Here is a 16,641-nt window from a genome sequence, read left to right as displayed (position 1 = left end):
TCACCGTGGCTGATCAGGTCTTAATGCTTTTTCTGGACTCCACTTGTTTGGCCAGGCCAGCATGACTAGTCAAACTTAATTTGAGGGGACACATTAGTTGATAACCCAAAAATAAAAACAATGTTCAATGAAAATACAAGACATATCCATTGTTGCTACTAAGGTATCAAGTTGATAGTAATGCCAATTTGTCTACGAGAACATGTGTTCTCAATCCTGAAATACGGGCAAGTAAGGCTTACGTTGTTTGGCAGGCTTCACTCAGCATGAAGTGGCTAATTACTGACTTATGGCGCATTTCCACTTCAGGCCTCGCTCGGCCTTGTTCGGTTTGGTTAGGCCTTATTAGGCCCGATTCACTTTAATGCTGCGCTTCCATTACAGTTTAGGAACTGGGGTAGTTACTATAGTAACGCAGTGTAGGCGGAGCCGTGACGTCATCTTCAATGAGAGCCCCAGAAAAACAACACAGCCGTTAGCTCTTAGCACTCATATCTGTTCAGAAACTAGACAAAAGTTAAACAAGTACAAACCACAGACTGCCTGTGTCATGGCGAATACAGTCGCTGGTTTATTTATGTCTGTATAGGCCGTTGTTGTGAGTGTGGACGGACGGTCGGAGCATATATAACGTTAGCTTAGCCAAGCTCCATTTAGATAACAAGCATTTTAAAAGGGTTTTTCGCCTGCCGTCTGTCTGCAGACTTGTTAAAGCATTAATTCATGGTTTTTACTAACCGGTATCAGTATGTTGTTACTTCGGCATCATTTTGAAATGTGTATTATTATTAAATCACGGTCAAATATGTTCATCTTGTTGTAGTTGTAGCCCCCTTGCCAGCGATTCTCTCTCTAGTTTAGCATACTCAGCCCGACTCAGCCTGGTTGTTCCTGGCCCTAGAACCACGATTTAGTCGTGCCAGAAAAAAGGTGAAAAAGTAGCCCCGGGCCAAAACTAGGCCAAGTGGAAACGCAACCAAAAACGGGCCCCGCACGGCTCGGCACGCTTAAAGCGAGCTACCCGCTGCAGTGGAAACGCGCCATTAGTGGGCAGGGAAGGGGGGGAGAAATAAAGGCTTAAAAAACACACACCTAGTACTTTTACTGCATGTCCTGCTGGCTGGGGGCCAGAGGCATAAAGACGCCTGAACTGGAACTACAAATGAAACTGAACGTATAGGTACAACCTGTTCTTACACTAAACAGTGTGTGTACTGGCAGTCCCTCAGCAAGGCCTACTTGAGAATACTTGAGTGTACAGAAAATAACTCAAGCTGCCAGATGGGATACACTATAAGCAGTGATGGTAGGATACATTCACATAAAGTGTTCCTTTAATTGCAGTGGCAACCACGCCAGGTGGATGATGATAAGAGATGAAGGTTAAAATAAATAATGCCGAGAACGTGAGCCTCGGATTTCATGAAGAACATAATGAGACAATTTTCCCTTCCATAAAATCTGTTATGGTTAGTATTGGCAATTATGTCTGACACGCTATGCTTTCATCTTTAGATCTGTTAAGGAAGTTGTGAGTTACTAGGACGTTATTTTCCTTCTGCAGTGAAAGTGTGATTAATTAACTAAAATAAGAATATTTAATTTCCGTTTCCTCCTGTCATGAGTGGTTTCATGAGTTTAAGTGTGTCATTATGACTTTGGAACTGACTCAGAGATGGTGAAGTGTTAACTTGCCAAGTCAGAGCTGAGAGGTAATGGTCATATTTTTGGAAATGTCTGCTTCTAAACTACAGCAAGGCGTGTGTATTCTTGTGTTAACATATTTCCTTTACAACCACTGCTTTGAATATAACCAAGCTGTTCTTGACTTCAACCCTTATAAAGACATTCGGCAAAGTAGATTGGGCAATCCCTTTGTTTAAAGCAAGATCCCAGAAACTGTTGAGACCTGCCTTTTACCAAGTAGAACATCACAACACAGGGCACAGGGCAGATAGAACTATGAGACTAATATATCCTGGTATGCGTTTGGTACTTACTGCCCCAGAGAGGTATGTCCTTGCTCTCAGCCTTCATGACGATGGAGGCCATTGTCATGGTGACTGGGATGGCATCAAAGTAGGACGAGTGGGGGGCCAGGGTGAGGATGGGTGCTTCTGCAGGCAACGCCCTTCGACCTTTCACCGTCATCCAATGGAACCCCCCCACAAACCACATGACCCGCATGATGATCTTCAGAATTATGTCCACAACTCTGAAAAAAAAATCATGCATGTGTGAGGCATCTTTCAATTAAACTGCAGACAGGGACCGTATGATAGGTATCCAAAGACATTTAAAAGTTGAAATAGAAGAATATGGCTTGGTAGAAATTCAATGTTGAATGAATAGGATCAGTGAATAGCGCCAAATGTAAAAAACATAATTGAATGAAAATCTATACAGAAATAACACAGTTTACACACCAAGAGGAACTTTTAGAGAACCTAACCATTTGCAAACTGCAAAAGAAAAGCTTATTTCACCTTTCGTGTTGTTAAAGAGCAGTTTGCATGTTCAAGCCCAACATGGCATTTTGTACATGTATACCTCTAACTATTCTTACTTTTTAATATAAGTGAGTTTCTAACCACCTGTGTCTTTTAAGACTTGATTGAGTCTAAAAAAAATCTATTTATTTTCTCAAGGCAACTTTCACCAACCCGCCCACACGAAAAAGGTACAGGCGTCATCTATGTGACATGATTCAACCGCATGTTCATGAACCTTTCTGGTGCTATTTTCGTCACGAAGTGGAGACCTGTATCAGCTGTGACAGTATGGAGCACAAGACTGAGACAAAGGGTTGAACATCTAAACTATTAAAGCTCAAGAATTACTTAAAATAAACTGAAAGGTAACATGGTTTTGGGGAATTTTTCTTTTTAACACAAAACTCTAAATTGCGACATGCCAGACATTTCGGCTTCCTTTTTATAGTTGCATTTGTATAAACACAGGTTTTGAAGACTAGTAGTCACAGACTGTTCGAATGAATTCCTGAAAATGTATCAATGGATGGCCCATTTCACAAAAGAAAGGAAATCCTATGATATTTTTGGAGCCATTTATTCCTACTTTAACCATCACTGGTGGCCTAATGATAATAGCATTCTACAGTTGCTGCTATACAACTTGTTTTTAAGACAAATACAAGACAAAGCACCCACCTCCTCCAGAGGCACTGGGGTTCGACGGTGGTCTCCGAGCGCCCTAATGAGGCCAGGAAGGCAAAAGGCCAAGCCAGCAGCATCATGAATGCAGCTATGAGTAGACGGATGGGGAACAGTGTGACTGTCATTAATGCAATCTGGGAGAGATTGAGGAAAAGAGAAAAGGGAAAGGGTTAAACAAAAACACACCTCAAAGTAGATCTTTCTTCATGTAATGTCGTCTTGGATCAATTTAATCTATGCAGTATTAAGCCAAAAATGACTATGAAAGTACCCTAAATCTTGACATGACTCTTTTTTGATCGCAGGGAAAATGCAAGAACATAGCTGACTGTATTGCATCTTCTGAATAAATGAAAAAAGCTCATCAGAACACAATGATTGCTTTGTCTTATGCAAAGCACAACAAATTATTAGCACTTCTGGCGGTGTTGGCTTCTGCAGCTTTTTCCTGTATGTGCATGTCCTCTGCAGTACAGACGGCAGCAGGCCGGCAGCATGGCCTGTGTTGGACCATTTAAATAGCTAGGTTTGTCTGCCCTAAACTCACAATATAAACCTTTTATATATAAAACCTAATCATGTAAACGCTACTCGGAAGAAAGCCTCTTCATGTATTCAAAGCTCCGTAAAAGCTTGTTCAGTTTGGTTTGAATGGTGACTGTTTTTACAGCTTGTTATGACTCCCTGATAGCAGCACTTATCTTCTGTCAATATTTGTCTTGATAAAAAGCGCTACTGAAGGGCATGAAGCCTATCTGCACTATCTGATCCAGGGAGAGTGTTTGTCTGTTAGCATGGTCAATCTAAATCAGTGCTTCTCAAAGTGTGGTCCGCGGACCACTGGTGGTCTGTGAGCGCCCCCTAGTGGTCCGTGAGTATATTGGTAACATTTCACATTTGAAATAAATAAATACATTTGAGTTTTCCGCACTCTCGCGGGAATATCTCCGCAATGGAGCGAGGTTACGTTTCACTTTCGATTGCATGATATAGCCCAGCCCAACAACTTCATCACACATGTTGCCACTTGTTTGTACCATTTTCAGGCGATTTGTAATCTGTTCTAGAAAAACGATGTGTTTTTGGATATTTATGGATTTAGGTGGTCCGCGAGTGTTTTTTTATTGGTTAAGTGGTCCTTGGTGTGAAAAAGTTTGAGAAACACTGATCTAAATCAGTCAATCTAAAGCTGGCTTGTTGAACTACTGACAATAGGAAACTAACACATTTTTGACAGTAGTTGATCTTCATGTAACACATGTATTCTTTTCTAAAAACACACACCGCTGTTGGAACGGGAAACAACCATGTATAGATCATGATGGTATTAGCTACTTTCTTGGGTTTTGGGAGAGTCGCAAAATGACATTATTACACACTGATCCTCCCGCAGTAACACAACACCTTAGTTTACTTGTTCATTGTCCTCCAGACTGTTACTTTCCCAAGATCCTCTTAAAATACATTATGCAATTATACATGTCAACCACACTTACGACTCTTTTTTTATACAAATGAAGTACTGCACTCAAACTGCAGTATGGCTTTTTATCCATGTATTTTATACCCGTTGTGTTGATGCTATTATCTTTGCTTTTTAAATGCATGTTTTTAAATGCCTTTTTATAATGTGCTTCCACTGTATTTGTTCTTAAATGTCTTTTATTTCATTTTGTAAAGCACTTTGGGTTGCCGTGTGCTGAGAGGTACTGTATAAATAAACTTGCCTTACACACTTTTGCACAACTGACAAACAAGTATTTTTTTCCTATAATAAAATTGGCCTTGCCTTAAATGCTTGAGAGCCACTGTATAATGCATTTGTTTAAATATGTATTGAGACCTGAGAATGAGAATGCATGAATGTCAAAAATGATTAAAATTAAAGCAATGCTATAAAACCAGAGAGGTTTTATATGAGGAGTATATAGGAGTTTGAGTGAATGCAGGCATTGTACTAAAGAGCATCTTAAAAGCGATTGTGAAAGCAAATAAACATTCAACTGTTCTCATGCAACTTGGGAATTGCATTTTAATTGCCAACAAAACACATTCAAACAAAATGCTAAATGTACACATTTAACTAAGGCTTTTTGGTATACAAATATAATAGCATAAAAAAAGGAAAAACGCAAAAAAGCCATTACCAGATATGATTTACAAACCAGCAAATGCAAAGAAAGTGAACCAGATGTTACCAGTCTGTTATTATTTCTGCACGGATGAAGAAGGCCCTGCAAGGTTGAAACCCATCTGCATTTGTATTCATTATTATTCAAAAGAGAGTAGACCCTGTGTGTTTGTGAAAGCAAGCATATGTTTATGCACCCCCATCCAAATCCATAGGTGTTGTAGTCTTTATTCTGAGTGCATCATCAAACTAAAAAGGGAATGTTTTTCCAATGACAAACAACCATGCTTTCCATCAGATGTCGTTGTTTCTTCTTATCTAAATCAACAGTAGGAAGCTGTTGTACAAATATTTAATTGTAACTGTTGATTGGTAGTAAGGCAATGCCAATGAGTTTCTAGTTTTACAAGACTGAACAATTTCCTCATTGGAGGGTTTTTAAGTTCATTGAGAAGCTGCAGCACTTTCTTTAGTATTTAAAACATTGGTAAGGTTGTTCTGTGTGGTAATGGTTGTATATTAACACAATAAACATGTGAGAAACTTTGTAAAAAGTCTATCACTGAGAAAGAACATTCCCCAATTTGTCTAACTGCACCTTACAATTATGTCTGATGAATATGCATGACTACTCTTATGCGGAACACATAAGTTGGCCACAAATGACAATGCACAGGCATGCTGTAGCAGGTGGCATAAGACCTCATAATTTAAGAGTTACCTTAAAAAGTAACTTCCCTATTGCACAAATTCACCTCAAGTCATGTCCTTAGGGTATTTCGTTGAATACTAGATGTTCTCATTGTGATGTGTTTTTATGTAGGTAATTCCTTGAAATGTGTTAGGTGTTGCAAATTCATCTTCATCAACAACTTATAAACCCCAAATAAGTGTATTATGGCTCAGTCGAAGAGAAAAAATTGTTCCAAAAATATTCACGGCAGGAGCAACCCGATGGACACACTGACTGATGAGCAGCTGCTGTGAGATTATAGATTTAACTGGCAATCAGTTTATTTGTTGTCCAACAAACTGGCACTGGATTTGGAGCACTCCAGCTGCCTCTCCCTGCTGTCCCACAGTAGCTACAGCACTTCGCTTCCATGCCACTGGTGATGTTTTTGGAGTACAAAAAGTCATCTGAACAGAGGCTTACCCCCTGATCCCACCGGAAGCGTCTGCGCTGCGCGCGGGTCCGCTCGCTCAGTGAAACAATAACAACGAAACATGGAGGAACAAATGTCTGCGTTTAAATCGCGTGTGTGTGTGTATATATAGGTGTGTGTGGTTAAAACACATCAGCCTGCGGTCGCTCTTTAGCCTTACTAATGATTATTTCTGAAGGTAAACACAGTGAAGGCGGTGCGTGAAAGGCGGTGCTCGGCACGCTCGTCTTCTCAGAGGCTGAGTTAACCCTCCCGCTGCCTCCTGGTGCTGCAGAGATTTCATGAAGTGAAGGAGGTTTTCCTTCTATAAAACAGCTGTGGGCAGCAGATACTGTGAGTGTCACTGTGACGGAGCGGATCACATGAGTGACTGACAGCCGACACACACACGCACACACAGTCACACACCAAACATTTCCTGCTCTCTTCCTAAAAAGAAACCATACAATGTATTATTTATAGGGCTGTCAGTCGATTAAAATATTTAATCGCGATTAATCGCATGATTGTCCATAGTTAATCGCGATTAATCGCAAATTAATCGCACATTTTCTATCTGTTCTAAATGTACCTTAGAGGAATATTTTTCAAGTTTTTAATACTCTTATCAACATATGAGTGGACAAATATGCTTTATGCTAATGTTTATTATCATTTGAACAATGACAAATATTCTCATGAATATTAAACACAACAACCTCTGAACATTACAAATATTCGCCTCAATTCAACCTGGAACCTCTCTCATACAATACAAATGGTGTGTGCGCGTGTGTGTGTTGGATCGTTGGAGCTATGTGCAACTCAAGGCATATGCTCGAACGGGAGCTGCCTGGACGCTGCGATCATGTTGCTGCAATCATGAGTGTGCTGACTTCTCCTACAATGTCCCACTGTCTGACTTCCTGCATAAAGTCAAGTGCTCGGTGCAGTTGTGTGGATAGAGCGCTCCTCTGTTTTCATTTAAACAGCTTCTTATATCCGTTAGCGCAGCTAGCTAGCACCCGATGCTAACAACAACAATGCACGTACGTACGGTCTCTCTCTTGCTCACTCGCGCCACACAAACACACACCCTCCCGGTGTTGCAGTATAACGTGAGTCATGACAACTGGCGACATTCTATTATTTTCGTCATAGGAATCCGGGGCGTGTACATTGAGGACCCATTGTTGATTTACCATGTCGATCGCCTCGTTTGTCGTTTACGTTCATCTTTTGCTATATCTGCCTTCCTAAGATCACTTTGATGCACATTCAGTACTCGTATGTGAGGTTGTGGGTGAGAGGTGGATATCGTGACGCTTACAGGGAGGTATCGAACATTACAAAGTAGGTGACTGTGTGGATGCCTGTTCAAAATATTGCAAACTTGAATAAATCATTTAAATTATATATTTGTGTCCGACTTTCATTTGTACATCGTTCTTAATGTGATGTATAGTAGCTCTGATAGCTGTCCATACCTTCAGACAGCCTAAAAGTAAAACACAAGTCGTTTATTCACAGCCCGAACGCTCATCGAGATGACTGGATCACTCATGACAGGTTGTGATCAGCTCCGATTAAATTGTGATATCAATGCTGTAGCTATTCTCCAGGGAGCACGTTTTTTTATGAAATACCTGTATCCCTCTCATCACAACAAGACTCTACACTGTGCAGGAAAAACAATTACATACATGAAAATAACCTTGATGAATGGGTAATAAGTTGTATTTATTTCCTGACCAACATTTAGCTGGAAGACTGGGATACACCCTGGATTGGTTACCTCTACATCACTGGGTGAACACTCTCTATAACAGATATTATAAATGTTTACTTTAATTCACCAAACTTGCATGTCTTTGCACTATGGGAGGACACTGGAGCAGTTGAAGAAACTTCTGAGCATGGACTCTGAACAGAAAGGAAAACAGCTAAGATCTAAAACTGTACATTGCTTGCTTAATGAAATGTAAACAACGTCATTACTGCTTACTCTGGATGAGTGATGTAAAATGTTTGTCAATATTCTAACATGTCTTTTTTCTGTTTATTTTAAGATCGAGTGCACTGGGTGCGCTATGTGGTACCACACATACTGTGTTGGGGAGCCCTGTCAATGCAGATTTCTTTTGTAAAGGCTGCACTTCACACACACACACACACACACACACACACACACACACACACACACACACACACACACACACACACACACACACACACACACACACACACACACACACACGCACACACACACACACACACACACACCCACCCACACCCACACACACACACACACACACACACACACACACACACACACACACACACACACACACACACACACACACACACACACACACACACACACACACACACACTTATTTCTGTTGGCAAAATCCTGAATGTCCTCTTCCAGTATGAGAGTAACATGATAACAAAGGTATCCCAGCTGTAGCTGTGAACATGACAGGATGTGAGATGACCTAGAAGAGCATCAGGACTGTTTGAGGCATATGATAGCTATGTGATTAGCATGATGATTCAGCCTCTATGGAGATAGACATATGACAAGCATGCTCATTTCTGACGTGGAGCTAGTCTGAAGTAAACATTGAATACTGCTTTCTATTCCGCCATCTTGTGACTGTGTGACTGCCTCTCTTGGATATCAGCATGTGAAGGACACTGTTCAGGAACTAGTTGATGCTCTGTATGCGATGACTGCATGCAACTTAGACAGTTAAGCATTTTATATCAGTGGGTCCTCGTGGTGCAACACGGAAGGCAGACAGAATTGCTTAGACACAGGTGTCACATGAACTTTAAATGTTCTGGAAAGTTCCTTATACAGCTTTAGCCTTTTTGATCTCATGAAGTCCCTAAGTGACACACACTGAACAGTCTGGTGGGTTATGGTCCTTGTCATTTGCTTTTGTGTTCCCATAACAACATGTCCAAGATGTCCATGTGCCAGGCTAACACATGTGACATAACTAGCTACATTTGGAAAGGTTCTTTGTTGCTAAAGTTAACATTCAAGCCATTTAAGAATACAAATGCTTACATGACATGTAATTTGTTAAACATTAAGCTGTCTTGGGCTCTTTTCTGATTCTGATTACATATAACCTGTTGTAGAAACATTTATTGATGAAATTGATATGAAACTAATGGCATAAATATTGCTGTGACACTGATGTCACATCAAGACATTAACCCTAAACATTCACAGTAAACCCGGTGTGACATATATGCACAATTACAAATATGATTATGATCTGCTCAGTTAATTTAGCTGATTCAATTATATTTAGTTAACATATTCTTTATTATTCAATTCAAAGTATGTTCACACACATGTAAACCAAAAAAATCATCCTCATTAATGAAGTTATAAATAAGAGTTACTTTACCATTAAAGCCCAATGTGACATATATGTCACATTTCAGATATTTCACACTGGGGGGGTTACTTGTCAGAAATGTGTTCTAGGTGGTCTATTTAGTCTAAATGACGTTCCCCTTAATTTCCTCAAAAGTAGAAATGGGTCCGGGTTCTTATGGGTTAAACGTATAGGCTTAAAGGCATAATATAACTACTGTATTATATGTATTCAACGTGTGCCCCGCTGGACTTACGTTTCTGTGGTTGACCGTTACTGTGACATATCAGTAGAGCCACGGAAGATAGTTTGTGTGTTTCATTCCCATGCATCAAGGTTATTTTCATGTATATAATTGTTTTTCCTGCACAGTGTAGTCTTGTTGTGATGAGAGGGATACAGGTATTTCATAAAAAAAAACGTGCTCCCTGGAGAATAGCTACAGCATTGATATCACAATTTAATCGGAGCTGATCACAACCTGTCATGAGTGATCCAGTCATCTCGATGAGCGTTCGGGCTGTGAATAAACGACTTGTGTTTTACTTTTAGGCTGTCTGAAGGTATGGACAGCTATCAGAGCTACTATACATCACATTAAGAACGATGTACAAATGAAAGTCGGACACAAATATATAATTTAAATGATTTATTCAAGTTTGCAATATTTTGAACAGGCATCCACACAGTCACCTACTTTGTAATGTTCGATACCTCCCTGTAAGCGTCACGATATCCACCTCTCACCCACAACCTCACATACGAGTACTGAATGTCCATCAAAGTGATCTTAGGAAGGCAGATATAGCAAAAGATGAACGTAAACGACAAACGAGGCAATCGACATGGTAAGTCAACAATGGGTCCTCAATGTACACGCCCCGGATTCCTATGACGAAAATAATAGAATATCCCCAGTTGTCATGACTCACGTTATACTGCAACACCGGTCCTCCCGATGGCCAGTCGGTGCCTGCCGGTGAGCGTGGAAGTGTGGTCTGCCACAAGCGGACAGCAGGAGTGGGGCTGTCAGCATCAGCTTGTAGATGGTATTTTAAACTCGATGCGCTCTGAAACTAGGGGCGGCCGAGGAAAAAAAATACACATGCGTTAATCGCGTTAAAATAATTAGTGGCGTTAATTTTTTTTTGCGTTAACGCGTTATTAACGCGTTAACTTGACAGCCCTAATTATTTATTGTGTGTTTGTTAATTTGTTAAATGATTATGTTAAGAGGTGGTTAACCTGTTTATGTTTGGGTCGGATTGTTATATTGAAATGTGGTTTGGAGTGTAATTGTTGTCACCTGTTGACGGTAAGCCTGGTGGGAGGGGCTACGGGTTAATAAGGGACGGGGTTGGCCCTGGAAGGGGGACTCGGGGAATGTTGCAGAGAAGGCAACAGCTGGGACGTGTTCGAGAGATCGTTGCAGAGAAGGCAACAGCTGAACACGTTTACTCTCTGGGAGTGATGGACGGTTTGATTTGGACATTTATTTATTTTGTTTAAGTTGTGCTGGTTCGTTATTTTATTTTTTGCTGCTGTCATTAAAGTTTTGGAGCTTAACCCAACCGACTAGGCCAGTGTTTTCATACGGACAATAGAACCCCGTCACAGTCACGGACATGAATTCATAGATCAAGGCAGACTGGGGCACACACTCTCCTGTTTTGCCAATCCGGTGCTTAAACAAATATAGCTCTACACCCCTGGCCGAAATGTCTTTAAAATTAAGTCCGAGTTCGACATTTTAATTCATGTCCTGCTAACACTGGCAGGACAGAAGGCGTCATGCCCGTTCTAAGCCGTGTCCCTCACTCCTCACTCCTCACTCCTCACATCCCAAGATGTTTCAGTTGTGCTCTTGATACGCCATTAAAACAGTAAAAACACGTTCAGTTTCCTTTTGCTTTTTGTATCGCCTGTTCACCAAAACATACCCATCTGTGATGGAAAAAGAAAGTCATCCAAAAGTAATCTAAAAGTAATCTGATTACAGAGCCATGTAATCAGTAATCAGTAACTGATTACATTTACAAAGTAACCCTCCCAACCCTGGTCATAACCCACCAGGCGCGTTTCAAAACGTTGCAGAAGCGGAGCGTCGTGTGTGCAGCCTCGCAGTTGTTGGATGAATGTTCTGCTTCCTTCCTGCGCTGCGCCGCGTCAAAAATAGGATTCATCCTATATTTTAGAAATTCCTTGCGGCGAGGAGATTCTGGGACGCTTCGAGCCGCGGCGCAGCGGGTCTGGTGGAATAGCACCCATTGACTAGAGTGGCCGCGATCGCTAAAAACGCCGCAGACGCTCCTGGTGGGATTAGGGGGTTAGGTTACCTCAAGTACAGAGCTGTGTGGAGTCCTTGACATTACTTGTGCGCTTTTATCGCCTGCTAGACATTTGATTTCCGCACAATATGAACCTACCTTTGTACTGTACAAATGATCAATTTCCATTAAACAATTGAACATATTTCTTCAGTGTTCAGTCCGTTTTGGCAACTTTAAAATGATTGATACCAATAGCCGCGTTCACACCGCAGGACTTTCCCTGGTACTTTAGTTCTTTAGTTCCGTTAGTACCAATAATGTCGCGTTCACACCGCCGGGACTACTCAGTGCCGGGAACTCTTTTGGAACTCTTTTGGTACTTTTTAGTCCCTGCTAGAGAGGTGGTACGAACCTGGTGACAAAGAGTGCCAATTTCTATTCTATTTCTATTGGCTGGGCGAATTGCAAACCACGCCCCGTTAGACTCTGAATTTGTTTTGTTAGGCAGCCATTTTTTTCCTCGCTACAAAACCACATCCACACCTGAGCGAGTAGGTTGTTTGTAAAGCAGTTATGACAACACGTACAGCACCGGAGCGGTGGAATGATGAGGAAGTGTCGGCGCTTCTGTCCATTTACTCAGATGCAGGGATGCAGCAGCTTCTACAAAAAGCAGTTCCCAACTCAAAATGTTTTGAGCGATGTTCGCAAAAGCTACTTGAGCTGGGAATCGTGCACAGTGCACACGGATGCCGGGTAAAATTAAAAACTCAGGCAGGACTATAAAAAATTAAAGACCACAATAACAAAAGTGGTAACGATAGAAAGACCAGTAAATGGTACGAGCGCCTGGATGATCTGCTCGGCCAGAGACCCTCGTTCTCCGGGACAACGGCGACCATCGACTCGGGCACGCTGCTGTGGGAGCTCGCTGAAACGGCGGATTCAGTCGGCTGTGAAGTGAGCAACGACGACAACGACGAAGGTAAAATAAACTACTTGTACTGGGGTTTTTAATATGCACATTACTGGTCTCAGATGCACTTTTATTTGCTCAGTAGATCGAGGTAGCCATGAGCAGGCTGAACTGGCTAACACTGTTAGCCGGCCCTGAGCTGGCTAATAACATAACATCTAACTAGCTATTCTCGGCCGCCATGAAAACGTGTTGTCTTGTGAATAAGTGGGCAGTGTTTTCTGTAATATGCTTCACTAACTCATGGCACTACATTTGTTTGTTTCAGGCGAGGCGGGACAACTCGCTGGATTGGAAACGAGTGGACTTTCCTTTCCCGATCGCAACAGCAGCCGTTGCTCGTCTCCCTTTTCATCAACCAAACGCAAAAGTACGTTCACACACACTGTAGCTTCACAATCACGTTTACTTCCTTCATGGTACAATTATGAATTATGAAACACCGTGGAAAACGTGTTTGCCTAGGCAGGCGTTTACACTTTTCGCGCCCATTTTACGCTCACAAAATTGTAAACATCCGGGCTAGGTCACATGACTTCCGGTAAGAAAACGTAACGTGTGTCTCTCTCGTGTGTGTGTGTGTTTATGTCTTTGTGTGTCTGTGAGTGTGTGTGTCTGTGCCTAACCCTATCAGTCGGAATAGCCCTAACAGCCTGACCGTGTCCCTTCTGCCTGTAAAACTACATGGTGATTAAATAATGTTTCCTCTTAGGAAAGCGCGCACAGGACACACATGATGAGAACTTCTTTGCCACCATCGAGACTATGGAGGACAGGCGTGCCATGGCCAGCAAGGCGATCCACGAGGACCAGATGATGCTTTTACACAAGGCCCAGGAAACAGAGGACAGGGTGATTGCGATGATGGAGCGCCAGGATGAACGGGACGCAGTCTTGGCACAGCAAATGGAGCAACAAAAGGCTTTTCAGCAGGGGTTTCTGGGAGTGCTTTCAGAGCTAGTGAAGTCAAACAGGCCTTCCTCCCTGTAGTATTGTTTTAAATATTGACACACAGCGGTGTTTCCTGGACATGGAAACATTCAGGGCTTAGCCCACAGTTAAACTCTTACAGTGCTATTTTTATATATTTGTTTTGGGTACATTTGATTGAAGTTGATTTTCTATTGTTATTATATATATATTGCCACTGTTTTTTAATACTGACACCTAACTTGCACTAAGGTGTGTCTGTTACATTGTTTTGAACTTCATCTTGGTGAAGTTGATGCTGAATTCACTATTTAGTAGATAATCATGTGACACTTTAACTTTGCACTACGGTCTGTCTGCTGAGCCTACCTATTGTATTTGCCAGTGTTATGTTTTGATACTGACACTTATTGATCTGCTGCTGATAAATAAAAGATAACCTCCATGGCGATTTAACAGATAATGTATCTTGCTTATTTCTCCTCTGACACTATCTTTACAGTGACCTGTGTAGCATCCTATAAATCACATTAAGTGATTATTCTGATACCATCATGTTTCATCGGTTATAAACTGGCGAAGCTTTAGTTGTGTCCCACCCACAATGTGGCTTTGAAATAGATAATTTCATTGTATTTCAAAACGGCGTCCATCAACACAAGCACTATTTATTTATTGAAAGAGAAATGGTTAAGTTTGTAATTACCAGTGTTGTGAGTTCAATATTTTAATTAATTATAGTAAGGGAACATCTTAGGAGGATATATAATAAAGGTGTGTTAACTGCTGAGCCTATTTAATGTGCATATGACACCTGGCAGTTTGTTATTATATTGCCACACTGTTTTGATACTGACATATTGTCTTTGCACAAAGGTGTGTCTGCACTATTGTAATTGTGCCTGTCTTGAATGTGGTAAATAAAAGAGAGAACCAAATGCACTGTACAAAGCCTTCCATTGTCCTGGAAAGGTTTCATCAGCCATCTTTGCAGGGGGTAGGCTGAGTCCCCAAGGATATAGTAACCCACATCATGTCCCCCAATATTCCTTGTTACATGAGGAAGTAGACCACCCCTATCCACAAAACTAACCAGTGAGGACATGCTGAACACTCTGCTATCATGCATGCTACCTGGTAAGCCAACAAAAACACTCCAAAAGAGGCCCCTAGCATCCACAACACCCTGCAGGACGAGCGAGTGCCAGCCTTTGCGGTTGAAATACTCGTTATGGTACGCCTTCGATTCCGAACCAGCATTGCACTTACAGCATCCGACGCGTGGGTCAAATCCCTAGTTGGCTGCAATAACCCAGTTACAAAGCTGTATAACATGAGCACAAAGACAACAAGCTCATTGAACTCCATCATGTCTGAGGTCTGAAAGTAAACAAACGCCTCATACAGCGGGTGAGCTTTATACCCCCTCCCCCGTGTAGTTCTTCTTCTCTTGTTTTTTTGTTGTACTCGCCGTGAAGTGGTTTTGCGGCCTGCCAGTAAACCCAGAGAAGAAGAAGACGAAGTGACGTCAGCGTAATCGTGCCTCAGGGAAAGTACTGCGGTGTGAATGCGATTGGCACTAGCCCCCTGGCGGATTTAGTGCCGTGGTACTTTAGTGCCGGCACTAAAGTACCGCAAGTCCTGCGGTGTGAAAGCGGCTAATGTGTTTCAGTTTGGTAAAGAGCTAAGTTTTGAATGTGTGTTGCAATTTACAATTTCCTTAACTTACAAGAATAACTTAAGAATCTTTACAAAAAAAAAAAAAAAAAAATTGAAACTTTATTCAACCGGGTACTGCTTTAAATAGTGTGGGAATTAGATATTGACACATGCTGCATTGGCAGGATCAAAACAGATTTAGGTCTTTATGGGATCATTCTTCAATACATTCACACAAGGAATGTCAATTAGGCCCATCTAACCTAAACTGGGAATTAAATCAACTTTAACACTAGCATCTTGCCCTCTGACACGTTACCAACGTTTAGGCTAGAGTAGGACTCTAATGTTTTCTGATACACCTAAAAACAATAACAAAAACACAGAAATGTGTTCTCACAGTATGTCTATGCCTATCAACTTGGTAGATCAATTAATTAGCTCATTAAGGTGCAAAACTGCAAGCACATCTTTATATGGATTGAAAGGCCATGCTCCCGAATTACAGTATAGCCTACTAATGAGAATCTACACGTTTGAACAGTTGCTCCAAGATTTGGGTCAACCGGAGAGCAAGCTACACAAATAACTAAAAGTAACAGGTAAGCAAGGAAGTGTGTTTTTTATTCAAGTATAGTGTGTAAGTAACTTGGCCAAACTGCTTTGTTTAAAAAAAAAAGAAGGTATATCAGAGGTTGCGCTAGGCTTTTTCACTGCCCGTCATTTTGACGGACAGGATCGTAAAATTTCCGTCAAAATTCAGTATTACCCGTCGGCCTTTACACTCTGGGGTGGGGAGCACGGTCGTGAACTGTCAACAGGTGGCGGGGCACACGCTCGTGAACCGTTAGCGCTGTGTTATGCATGCCCACTGCACCTCGCGGGAGTGCGCACAGTGTAAAGCCAAAACTCACAGACATTTCAATGATTTGTAGGGCAAAGTTGGGTTTAGAAAC

General features: G+C 41.5%; 1 protein-coding gene across 3 annotated transcripts in view; it reads right to left on the bottom strand.

Annotated features, from left to right (window-relative positions):
• LOC117461242 (lysophosphatidylcholine acyltransferase 1) overlaps positions 1-16,641 on the bottom strand; it is a 46,628-nt gene that overhangs the window by 16,398 nt on the left and 13,589 nt on the right. For 2 of the 3 annotated variants that reach the window (XM_034103040.1, XM_071205831.1), the window contains exons 2-3: positions 3,171-3,310; positions 2,001-2,215 (exon numbers count right to left, since the gene is read on the bottom strand). In XM_034103040.1, the coding sequence (XP_033958931.1) occupies positions 2,001-2,215; positions 3,171-3,310 (355 nt within the window). The remainder of the gene's footprint in view (positions 1-2,000; positions 2,216-3,170; positions 3,311-16,641) is intronic. The other variant, XM_071205832.1, reaches the window with a different exon arrangement.

The sequence above is a fragment of the Pseudochaenichthys georgianus genome, chromosome 16 (genome assembly GCF_902827115.2).
Source record: "Pseudochaenichthys georgianus chromosome 16, fPseGeo1.2, whole genome shotgun sequence".
Lineage (NCBI taxonomy): Eukaryota > Metazoa > Chordata > Actinopteri > Perciformes > Channichthyidae > Pseudochaenichthys > Pseudochaenichthys georgianus.
Note: the sequence above shows the minus strand (reverse complement) of the source record. Positions and strands in the feature narration are given on the sequence as shown.